The 11886-nt window shown below is 45.4% G+C and overlaps 1 protein-coding gene across 4 annotated transcripts; it reads left to right on the plus strand.

Moving 5' to 3' along the window:
* Window positions 1-265: 265 nt before the first annotated feature.
* Window positions 266-11107, plus strand: C8H10orf95 (chromosome 8 C10orf95 homolog). 4 transcript variants are annotated; one of them, XM_066323669.1, is made up of 3 exons: window positions 429-490; window positions 572-606; window positions 9642-11107. In XM_066323669.1, exon 3 carries the CDS (start codon window positions 9706-9708, stop codon window positions 10378-10380), a length of 675 nt encoding a protein of 224 aa, XP_066179766.1. In that variant the 5' UTR covers window positions 429-490; window positions 572-606; window positions 9642-9705; the 3' UTR covers window positions 10381-11107. The 4 variants fall into 4 exon arrangements, with proteins under 4 accessions (XP_066179769.1, XP_066179766.1, XP_066179770.1 ...); XM_066323672.1 differs by lacking the exons at window positions 429-490; window positions 572-606 and adding an exon at window positions 266-339; XM_066323673.1 differs by lacking the exons at window positions 429-490; window positions 572-606 and adding an exon at window positions 2277-2351.
* Window positions 11108-11886: the final 779 nt, after the last annotated feature.

The following is an 11886-nucleotide window of genomic DNA, read 5'->3' on the forward strand; positions in this document are numbered from 1 at the left end:
AGCTTCTTAAGCAGGTCATTTTTATAAATTCCTAGAAGCCAGACAACTAACTGTAATAAACATGGTTTGTAATTAAAGAGTGATTTGTAGGTATTTAGCTTCAGCTATTGAGATCACCTGCAGCAGAGCAAAGCGTAAGGCACTAATCAAAGAATCATTTAGTTTGGAAAGGGTTCTAAGATCACGGAATCACTAAGCATCCCAAAAGAGCTGCACTCCTGCTGCTGCTGTTGTGCTCGGTGATGATTAGCTGACCTTGCAGACGGAATCACCCATTTAAAACTCCTGTGGAGATTTCTGTCAGTAAAGGTCCACCACAGTGCAGGTGCTTACAATAAGGTAGTGGTGATAGGAGCCACTGATATGGCTTCTTACTTAATTACAATCTGGATGAGCCGTGAGTACAAATACCAGCTTAATTGTAGCTGAGTGTGAGTAATAAGCTTGGGGGAAGTAAAACTAAGAGAAAACAGGAGGGTTTATTTCTATGGTATTTAATGGGGGAGAGTTCTTTTCTTTGTTAGTTAGTCTGTTACTTTGAAGGTTATAGTCCTTAGAATTTTGTGGATAGTGTTTTACTGTTTTGAGAAAGACCCTGAAGTTTTGGTGAGTGCTTTTGAGGTTTTTCCATGCTGGCTTTATGTGCTGGTTTTAGCTGCTTCTTTACCTATGTCCTGTCTGAGCATGTAATGTAATTGCTGGAGGAATGGGCTTCCTGTTACTGTCTCTAAGTATAAGGGCATGTTCAGGCAAGTTTTGCAGTCCTGGTTACCACTGGAAAAACTTCCATAATGTGTAATGTGGTATGTTAGGGCATCTCTTTACTCCATGCATATCCTTAAGATAGTTGAGCGAAAAAGAGCCTGTAGAAAGTAGCCTGCTTTCTTAAGATCTGGTTGTGTATCCTACTGTTCCTTGGTTAAGTGAAGGCATTCTCTTGGATGTCTTTTCTCTGCATGTGAGTACATGTGTGCTAAGCAAGTGTCTCTATGTGTTCTGGACTATTTTGCAATGTTTCTGCAGTTATATGCTACCTTAAATGTTTGCAGTAGCAGAGGAGCATATAGTTGAGACATTCTGTATTTTGTCTGGCTTTTTAAAAATACAACTCCCTTGAGGTGGCTTCCCTTTCACGTCTGCTGTTTGTTCGTGTGAGTGCAAGTCCGTGTATGCTGGCATAATTTGGTTGTAGTATTGATTCATGCTAGTGTGCCACTCTGTAATATTCCTAGCACCACCTACTTGTGAAAGATACCAATGTAAATTGTTATTGTTGTGTGATGGAAATTTTAGACCCTTTAGTTTGAAAAAAAAGGACATAGAAAGGTCTTTGTGTGATTGTATTCCTAGAAACACAAAATTTTCTTTTGATTCCTGTTAAAAAAAATCAATATGTTAATGTTATTTGTGAGCATTATTCTGTATTGTTTGCAGGCCATAACAGAAGGGAGGTGGGGTTTTTTTTAAGTTATGACAAAGTTGTAGATCAGCAGATGCTGCTGTTGTCTGCCTTGGGGATGTAATAAGAGTAGTATTCCCATGAGTAATTTTAGCTCAGATGTTTGAACTTGCACTAGAAATGCACTGTGTGTTGCTGTTGTAACAAAAAAACCCCTTATATACCAGAGGGGTATGCTGTATGTAATACAACCCCGAAGACTGGATAATCTTTCCTGCCATGTCCTACTGTTTAGGGTTTTGATCCCCTGGGAAGACCTGAGTGTAAGTGTATAAGATTATGCCATCTGTACTTCTGCATATCCATCCTTGATGCAGGATGTGTGGGAATGGGATCTAAGTGTATTAAAGAATAAAGAGTTAAAATGCAAAACGTTTTCTGTAACACTGGTGTTTGTCAACAGAGGAAACCCTCTGTGGCCACAAACTCCTTCTGGAGAACCAGGCTGTGTGATCTGTTAACTCCTTTGCAGCATATCAGGAGGCTCTCTCAAGAGTGCTTCAAGGACAAAGACTTGTAATCAAGCAGCTGAGAGACCAGGGTGCTGTGGAAGTACAAAACATGTTGCTCTGCTATGCAAACTCTGTGTAAGATAAGAAAGTGCTGGTAGGTAACTGGAGCTGTGCATGGGAATTAAGGCTGGAATTCAATTATTTGTCTTGGAGTGTGTAAAGTAAACAATGTATAACCAGGAGGAACCAGATAATTGTGGAATGTCTGAAGTAGCTTTTACAGGGTAAAATCATCCAAGGCCACCTGTACCGTATCAGTAATACCATGTTTGGCTGAGATTGCCAAGGTAACGATATCAGAATTGTCAGGCTTAATTACGGATGTGGCAAACTGAGGAAGAAATAATCAGAGTGGATTGGCTGCTTGGGAGGAGACTGGGGTAAGGGAAGCATAAATGTGGTAGTAAAAGCTCATCCTGAAATAAGAGACTAATGTATAAAATGAGACAAAGGTGAGATCAGCTGACTGCAGGTGTCTGTGGATGATAGTGAAGCCTGAGGACCCAAGCCCACAGGAATGCTGAAGTGATGCTCCTTGAACAACCTGCTGGACTCTGCATCAGGTCTATGTTGGAAAGAATTGTTTTGGGAGGGCAGAGCAAAGTGGGGTAGATGTGCATCCTAGCACTAAGTGGTGTGGGAGGGAAGGGTGACTCAACAGCATCATGTGTGGTTTGTAAAACTTGATTAGTAGCTTCATAGCTGTGTGCAAAGTGATATAAAAAGCCAGGAGATGCTACTGGTTAATGAGGTTATTAGTCATTTCGTTGACTTCTTGGTGTGCATGATATGAGTTAGTGACCTGAGTCTGTTCTCTCAACACTGTAATGTGAAGGGGAATAGCTGGGCAGAAGCCACAGCTAGGGGCTCAACCAGGACCTCCCAATTTGGAAGTTTGAGCTGGCTGATACTGCGATATTTTCTTTGAAGAAGAGCATGTGTGGCTGGAGAAGATGGATATCAGATGAACTCTTGAGTGAGGGGAGGAGCAGGTTTGTGCAGGCTGTGTTTTAACATGGAGGGGATCCTTAGGACTGAGAGCTATGAAATACACGTTCAAATACGCTCAACTAAAGGAAAAAGAGTTGTCTGGGAAAGGGTTTAAATGAGAAAAAACATGGCTAGGATACTGAGACATGGGGCACAGATTTGAAGCTCAGGTGAGGAAGACATCTGATGCAAAGGGTGCCTGCAGTGGTTACTGAGAAGATGAGAATGTGTAATTAAAGCTTCCACCACCACCAAAGTTAGGCTAAGATGAAAGGAGAACATGTCAGAAAAAGAGAAACTGTGGTGTATAGCCAAAATGTATACTCTGGTGCAACAGCCACGTACCCAGGGAGAGGCTGAATAGGCGACAGTGTTGGGATCACCTTGGCAGCAGGCAGGGATGTTTTCTAGAGCCTTGCCTGTTGATGCAGTCACCCTATGGTAACACTCATCATGTTTATTTCTAGTGGCACAGCTGTTCCAGAGCTGCTGTGTTATCCAGCAGCTGCAGTCAGAATAGGGATGGCTGCTCCAAACCTCCCTGTCACCAGCAAGTTGCCTTTTGACTGCTATTTGAGCAGAGTTATGCAGAGGGGTGGTTTCTGGATAACTGCTGTCAAGTAAAGACTTGCTCTGCAATGACTTGGCCTTTTCCTGGTGTTTTGATTTCATACAGAGTCTGGGCTTTGCACAGACCTCAGAAACAAATGCTTCAGTGCTTTCTGGGAATGTTGCTTTGAATAGCTGAAATGGATCTACTCCCTCTTCAAAGGGCCTCTGTGAGGGGTGACTGACTATAATATGCATTAGCTGCTATTTCCACTGTTACCAGTGTCAGCTGGAGCTCTTTTCTTCATGGTGCACTAGTAACAGCAGGGTGAGACTGGTATCTTCTTGCTTCAGAAGTTAAATTCTCTCCTTTGGCTGAGCTGAAGGGATTGTTCATGGAGCTGTCATATCAGCTGTTTGTGTAATATCTTTCCAGATGGCTTGGGCTGTGCTAAGAATTTGGGCAGTGAAGTAATTCCTGATAGAAAGGTCCCTCTTGTGGGATGAAGGGAAACCGGATCAGAGCCCCAGAACTGCTGGGGGAATTCCTCAGATTGGGTTAGTGATGTGGGCAGGCCTGTTAATCACTGCTGTCTGCTGGTACCCTGAATTAGGTGTGATGCAATAACCCCTTGTGCAAGTATTTAACACTTCTTGGAGTACTTTGCAGTATGGGTTGGGTTTTTTTTCTGGAGAGTGTAGCAAGGTGGTGCTATTTTGTGTTTGGGGGGCAGGGGGTTGAGTGGATTTGTGTTCAAAATTCAAGTTTTTCCATTATTAAGCAGGACTAGCATGGGAATCTGACCCTCTAGATAAAAACTAAGGCCTGAAAAGTCCCAGCTTTTAACAAACTATTGCATTTTCCTTGAATTCCTGTGTTGCTGCCAGGCATGTCTGGCAAAGGGAAAGCATCCTGTTTAGGAAGGCAGCCAAGTGCCTGCATCTTAAGGATCAGTACTGGTGGTGGAGGAACAAAGTTACTGTGTTGTGTAGCTTTTTGTACTGCTCTTCCACCTCCCCAAGAAGTACTTGGGAATCTTCTGGATGAGTTTTACTGAAAAGTCTTCAAACCATGACCTTAAGTTGGCAATAAAGGGATAGAAGTGAGAAGGGAAAATATGAGACTGCTTTGTCATGATCTTCTCCTATGCACTATCTCCAGCTACCAGGATGCTGGATAAGTGAGTGGGACTGACACCAGAGTGACGGAAGACAAACCTTGGCTGAATAAAAACATTCAGTTTTAACATCTGTCTTTAAGCAGTCTTTGAAGTTTTGGGTTAAAAAAAAATAAATCTTTGCCAAAGCTTTGTCAGGTGGCAACAGTTTTGCAGACTCTACTCAAAATGGGGGGACTAACTGGAAATAGCTCATAACTTCTTCATCCTCTTGGCTGGGGGAAACTGGTGCTTTTGCAGTATTCAGCCCTGTACCCTTGGGTGTTGTTACAGAGCAATGGCGGGAGATCTGTGGTTTTTTTGTGGGGTGGGGAGAGAAAGAGGTCAGGAAAATAAGCTAAAAAGAATAGTCTGAAAGCTTGAGTGGTGGAACAGAGGAAAGGAAAGTGTAACTTAATGGGCTCTTCATTTGTGAACTGATCACAGGGCTACGGAATGAGGCAAGAATAGTTTCAGTTGAGAATTACAGTAAATTAGATGGCCATGTCCTCTCCCATGGGCCCAGTGTCTCCACAGTTGTGCTGTGGCTAGCAGCATGTTCCCTGAGGACGTATCTAAACCCATCTAAACTGACAGCCTGATCTGTGGACCCTGCTTCAGCTGGACAGAGAACTTTGTGAAACCAGCCTCTCCCGACATGTGAGATACTTCTATGAAGTTTCATATATTGGGTATTGTGGAACACCTGCATGTTGGTACTGCCTATGATACAGTCAGGCTTATTTTAATATTTCTCCTGCAGAATGCATAGTCTGGCATGGAACTGAATATTTGCTCTGTCCTCTGTTTTCTGTAGAATAGTGGCCTCTTGTGTTCCACAAATACCTAAAAAGGAAGCTCATCGAATTCAAAGCTAGCCTAAGTGATAATAAAGCTCTACTACCCGAGAGGTTCAGAAAAACCATGGTCTTCTGTGTTTTTAGCAGGTGATGATTGCTGCTTTAGATACCAGGAAAGCCCTACCAGACTTGGGCATTTCTGTTTTAACAAGTGGTGGATTCATCACCTGTAGTAACTGAGAGGGCTGAAACAAAAGCTTCTCTTATCAAATGTCCTCTGTAGTTTTGTATTGCAAACACTGCTTGGTTGCTCCATAGCAACTCTCTGTGGGGCAGCTGGTGTGAGGCACACTTCGCTTGGCAGGCCTTTTTTGGGAGCTGTGGTGTCAGTCCCCTTGATCTGCACCAAGATGTTTGAGGAGGGAAAAGCCCTGCCAGATGACTGGGGCAGTGGATAAGGGAATTGCTGGAGAGAGCTCTGGCAAGCCTGGGTAAATAATCTGCAGTATCGTGTTCTCACCAAGCAGAAATGACGATCTTCTGTTGGTTTTCTGTGACCGTCTTTGGAAATTTCTCTCCTTTTTATTGTGCCTGGTATCTGATTCAGCTCCAGCCAAGTGGGACTTGAACCCTTTTCCAGCAAGGTCAAAACTGCTGGAATGGCTTAAAAGGAGAGGCTGTCTTGCCTCTTGCTGTGGCCTTTCTTACTCTGTTGGTCGCTTGTTGTTCCCTGCTGCCAACCACTGCTCCCAGTGCCCTGGCTTGGGGAGGCTTGGCTCCCAGGCACAGCCTGTTGTCTGCCCATCCAGGCTTTCCATCTGTGCCACCAGTACCTGGCATGTATTGATGGATGTCAGTGGCTCTTAGAAACAGGTAAGCATTTAGCAGAGTTCAGCTTAGTCTTTAAGGACTGCTTGGTCTGTTCCTGCTCAGGATATTCAAGTGCTGGGTAACAGATGTGATGATATTTAATCCCCCCCACCGTGGTATAATAGAGCTTGAAAATGGAGCAAAGGAGGATGGCAGTCGGAAGACACAGATCAGCTAGGGTTCCCTCTCCCTTTCTGGTCCCACAGTTGCTTCTGAAGAGTTGGAGGCTGTCAGATATTTACTTTCAGGACCAGGCCAGCCTCTGCCTGCTGGTACCGGAGCAACAAGAAAGTAGGAGCAGGTGGATCATAATATGGTCTTAGTTGGAAGAGACTTAAAGATCATCTGGTTCCAACTTCTCTGCCATGGGCAGAGGCACCTTCCACTAGACCAGGGTTCTGAGAGCTCCATCAAGCCTCATCTGGAATGCCTCCAGGGATGGGGCATCCACAGCTTCTCTGGGCAGCCTGCTCCAGTGCCTCACCACTCTCACAGTGAAGAATTTTAATTTCTAATATTCAATTTGAATTCACTCTCCATCAGCTTAAAACCATTTCCTCTTATCAACTATGTCCTTACCCTTGTGAAAATTCCCATGCCAGCATTCTTGTGGGCCCCCTTTAGGTACTGGAAGGTGCTATAAGGTCTCCTTGAGAAGAGGAAGGGGAGAAGAAACTGGGGATTGGATTACTTCCTCAAGTGGTACCACTTGTTGGTCTTTGGAGTTGGTCTTCTTAAGCATCTGGCTTTTGATGCCATCCAGCCATCAGATGGCCTGACAAATCATCACCTTCTGGGCAAACCCTGTTTTTCCTGAAGCAGTGTCTGCTTTTACCTCCTGCTAAGTGGGACAGGATCAGGCAAGCTGATACTGGTGTTCTCAAAGCCCTCTTTTCCTGTACACATGGATTTGTCATGCTGTAGCTCAGCCTGAAGGTCAGTATGAACAACAGGCAATTGTGTAATGGTGGGGTAAACTGCATTGTCAGCCTCTGGGAGCACCAGGGTGCAGCTCTGCAGGAGCATTGTGCCTCCTGCATTCCAAAACCTTGTTGCAACACACCTGAGCATTCAGAGCAGTGCCGGGCCCTGCAAGCCAGGAGCTGGGGCTCCTCGATGCCTTGTGAGTGTGCAGGTAAGGCTGTGTCTGGGCAGTCTGAGAGCTCTGTGCTTGGGAGCAGGCAGGGACAGGGAGCACCGGGCAGCTGTGCAGTGGAGCCTGGCAGAGGCCACCCAGTCAAGGCTTGCCCTGACGGATTTGCAAACTTCCTCCGGGGCTGTGAAGTCCTGTGTAGGATGTCAACACACTCCTCCCGAGTGATCTGCTTCGGGGAAAAATGTATTTGCTTCTGTGGTGGGGCATGTGACAATGCTGCCCTGAAGCACTTCTAGCTCTGCTTAATCCTCATCTTGTTTCCCCTTCTTATTTCTTCAGTTTGCTTCCTCTTGTGGGTCATCCTGCCAGGCTGAGCCACCAGCTTGTTCCTCTTATCATCCTTCAGTGTAAAATCAAGGCAATTAGTACCTGTGCTAAGTCTGCCTTGTGATAAACCCCCAGTGATTTAGATGGCCTGTCAGTCTTCCTTGCAGCTGCCAGGAAGACCTGAGAGCAATGATGCTGACAGCCAAAATGCAGGGTGCTACAGAAGCTTTTGAGCAAGAGCTGTCATCAACTAGATGTGAACAGGTTCTCCAGGGCAGTCCTTAACTGGCAAGGAGCAGCACACTGACCCAGCAGAAGGGATGTAAACTGGGCTTGCTTTGTTTCATACAATGAATACAATAACAGCATGCTCTCGGCGCAGATCACTTGGTTTGAAATACAAGTACTTCACACAAGTGTGGATCTCAATAGGGATGCATCGATGAGCTATTTAAAGTGGTGCTGAGATTGGTTTTCAAGATGAGACCATTTATTCTACATGCCCACCTCATGCTGGCATTGACATACAACATCCCTTTGCATTTTTGTGGTGGCTCTGAGCAAGTTAGGCAAGTAGGTCGTGAGCTTTGTTTCATTTCCTCCTATTTGAGGGGGATGATGGTTGTGATGGGCTTTGTATCCAAGGCTGCAAGTCTTGTTTAAGGGTGCTGCCTGGTCTTGACTGAATACTCCACTGCTGTTCTGCTGTTCCCTGTGTGGGGTGAGGGCTTCTAGCCCTGAACCCATAACAAAAGTAGGCTTGAGCTAGGTAGTGTGCATTATGAACCTCTAGGAACAGGATGAACTTGTGCTGGTTAAAAAGAAAAACTTCCATTTTGCAGTACCCAACATTGTTTGAATCAGGCAGCTCTTAGGGGATGGTTGAACTTCCATCTCTCTTTCTTGGTCAATACCTGTGAGAGAGGCAACTTTAGTTAAGGCTGAAGCAAGAAAAGCCCACAGAATCTGAACTCCGTGAAAGAAAAGTATCCAGTTTGCTGCCTTTAGCTGGAAGACCTGTGCGTGGTCTTTTCCTGTCTCTGATAGTGATTTTTTTTTTAACCCTATGCTTTATACAGCTTCCTTTCCTGTCTTGTCCTAGGGGAGAGGATTATGAGTTATGGGAGGACATTGCTTCATGCCCTAGAGGGTGCTTGGATATCTGGCAAGGGCAGGCTAGAAGCAAATTCAGCTGTAGGTCAGAGTTGCTCAAGGTAAATGCACACTTAAATGTGAATGGTAATTAGTGAGACCAGAAAGAGAAACCTGTATGTGACAACTTGTCAGGGGAATGTAGATGTGCGTGGATTTTGCTCTAGAAATAAACAGTAGGCTCTTGTTTGCTTATCAGAGCAAGAGCAGGGCTTTTGGAGGATAGGGAGAGAGTCAAGGACAGTTGAAAGTCTTTTTATTTAAAATTTCCTTGTCTGGGCAGGACAGCAGTTGACATGACTGCAGCAGGGTTGGGCTGTTGCTTCTTTCCTTTCGTTGCCTGTTTGCTTTGTTTCTTTCCCTTGTTCCTGCCTTCCCCATTTTCATGCCTGCTCAAGGGCCTTCAACTTCTTGCGGTGTCTTTCTGCCTCCCAGCACTGCAGACACAAGTCATGAGGTTTAATCTTCTGCCCTTACTAGTCTTTATGTCAGCTTGTTCTCATCTTTGCAATTCTGAGATGTGTGGGTTAAATGATTTCTTGCAGAGCAGCTAACAGGCCATGTGACTCACTTGTTCTTGATAGGTTACTGCTCCTGCAAGCTGTGGGGAGCTCCTTGTATTAATTATTAATTAGCTGGTATGCTTACAATGCTCAGTATATCTCCTTATTCAGCCTGAAATGTATATAACCAATGTAAATTGTTTCTCTTTCCCTTCTGTCCTCACAGCTTTTGAGATTCAGCAACTGCTCCAGAGAAGTGTTCCCTGTGTAAAACCCCAGGCTCCTGTACAATGTACCAGTCCAGCTTTGTGCCACGGGAATATTACCCAGCCCTGATCCCACCTTCTGCCTACTCCTACCCACCGCTGCGGCCTGGGAGAGCAGAAGACGTGTCCAGCTCTGTAGTGTTCCCTCCCATCCCTGTGCCCAGCTTCTACAGTCGACCCATCACCTTTGTGGTGGACCGGAACAGCTACCCTGACTATGCAGGAGGTCAGGTGGAGTATCATCATCTCTATAGTGCCTCCAATCCCTATGTCCATCCATACCACGCCTGGCACCTCTCTCCCATGGTCCCTATCCCTCTCTACAATCCCTATGCAAACTACCATCCCTATGCTGCCTGCCAGAGGTCAGATCAGCATCGAGACATGTGGCCAGAAGGTTTCACAATGAGAGGGGAGCTTCAATGGGGGAAGCTTGGAAAGGTGTTTGGGCCAAGGAAAGACCTCCCAGAATTTGTAAAGGATGATCTCCGGAGGGTTTATGGCACCTACCCCCGGACCAATGTTTCCATATCCTATCGGAAAGGAGAGTTCTTGGTCAAGGGAGACCCCAAGACAGAAGACCAGGAATATGCAGTGGAGAAAAAGGTCATCCAGCGGGCTGTGACCCCCAGTGCCAGTGAGGCAGATGACAGCAGTGAGGACCGGAACCGTAAGAAGAAAAAGAAACTGAGACATTGAAGTAGTCAGATACCCAATGGACTGATGCTCCAGTACCCTCATGGGAGCCAGCTAGCAGCTGGTTTTGGTGTGCCTGGCAAGTAACACAAGCAATGGATGCCACCATTCCTGTTGATTTCTTTTAATTGCTTCCCATTCTCCACAATCCTATGGCAGATTTACCCTTTTTGATGCACAATACCCATCCTGTGAAGAAACTACGTGACACTTGAGTGTTAGATCAGCTCATTGGTCCTGGTTTTGAAATAAGCATTTGATTTCCACTGGTTTGGTTGGCTGGTCACAGGCTGGTGGGGGTTCTCCAAACTGCAGCCCTTGATCAGAGAAGATGGGCCTCTTCCTACCTTGTCCAGGAGAAGGGCCTGTAAGCTGGTTTTCTTCCTGCAGAGATAGAAGCTGAATTTCATTCAGGCTGAGGGCAGTGCAGGTCCCAGAGGACACAGGCGTTCTTTAACACTTAAAGAGCAATTGTCTACATGTCTTGTCACTGCTGTTATGACCATATCCTTGTGCTTTATCACGTGAGATCTGTATGTAGCACTTCCCTACACTCTGGTGTCCCCATCCTCTTGCACTTGGTAATGTGGTGCTCAGTACTCCTGGCTGCATGTCCTTATTGAAACTGCTGTTGAGGCCCTGCTCTGGGTCTGACTTGGCTCTGGTTGCAGATGCTGGCTCTCCACTGAGGTTACTGGAGTTATGTGAACCATAGCACTTCCATAGCTGCTGGTTGTATTGGAAAAGCTCTGTCAGGAACCTGGGAGGGCTGTGAGGGGCTGGGTCTGACTTACTTCCAAACTTCTGTACCTTTTAAATTACTATAAACAATAAAAAAACCCCAAACGCAAATGCTTATATTTCTGGTTCTTAACTACCAAACATTAGTCTCTTTTCTGAACAGCTTGCACTCAAATCTGGCACCTTTCCGTGAAGTTAGGGATGGCTTCTGCCATGGTTCATGCACAGCCATGGTGGCTTCTCCTGCTTGGCAATATCCTGCCTTGCTCTAGTTTGTTTTCTGTCAGCTTCTCTAGGGACCAGCAGGAACTTTATAAGCATACAGGAGAAATAGGGGACTTTCTCTGTCCCCCTGTAGTCTCCTAGTCTCCCCCTGACCTTTCATATGAGATGGAATGGGATGTTACCCATCTGCATAGCAAAGCAGAGACTGTGGGGGTCAACTTGGAGACCCTTGGTTGTTTTGAATTTCTATAAAGTGAAAGCAAGTGTATTTTCTTTAAATTTTTTCTTTTAGTAAGTGCAACAGGATTTGTTTAACCAATTGCCAAAGTGTCTTGGCTACTGTCTGCATTTCCCCTTCCCCATTTAGCTTATTGACTTATAAATGTGTTAACTCTGCTGCCAGACAAAACTGCAAGGGCACTGAACCAGAAAAACTGCTGTAGAAACTTTGGACCAAACTGATATGTCTTGGCTCTGCTGCAAACAGTGGCGGTGGGACTTGCTGAATGGACTAGAAAAGGCCTCCATTAATGCCTACTGGCT

Source organism: Sylvia atricapilla, chromosome 8 (genome assembly GCF_009819655.1).
Source record: "Sylvia atricapilla isolate bSylAtr1 chromosome 8, bSylAtr1.pri, whole genome shotgun sequence".
In the NCBI taxonomy this organism is placed as follows: Eukaryota; Metazoa; Chordata; class Aves; order Passeriformes; family Sylviidae; genus Sylvia; species Sylvia atricapilla.

What these genes read in the sequence shown, in the direction of transcription:
- C8H10orf95 (XM_066323672.1), top strand. Translation starts at nt 9,706, where the DNA reads ATGTACCAGTCCAGCTTTGTGCCACGGGAATATTACCCAGCCCTGATC.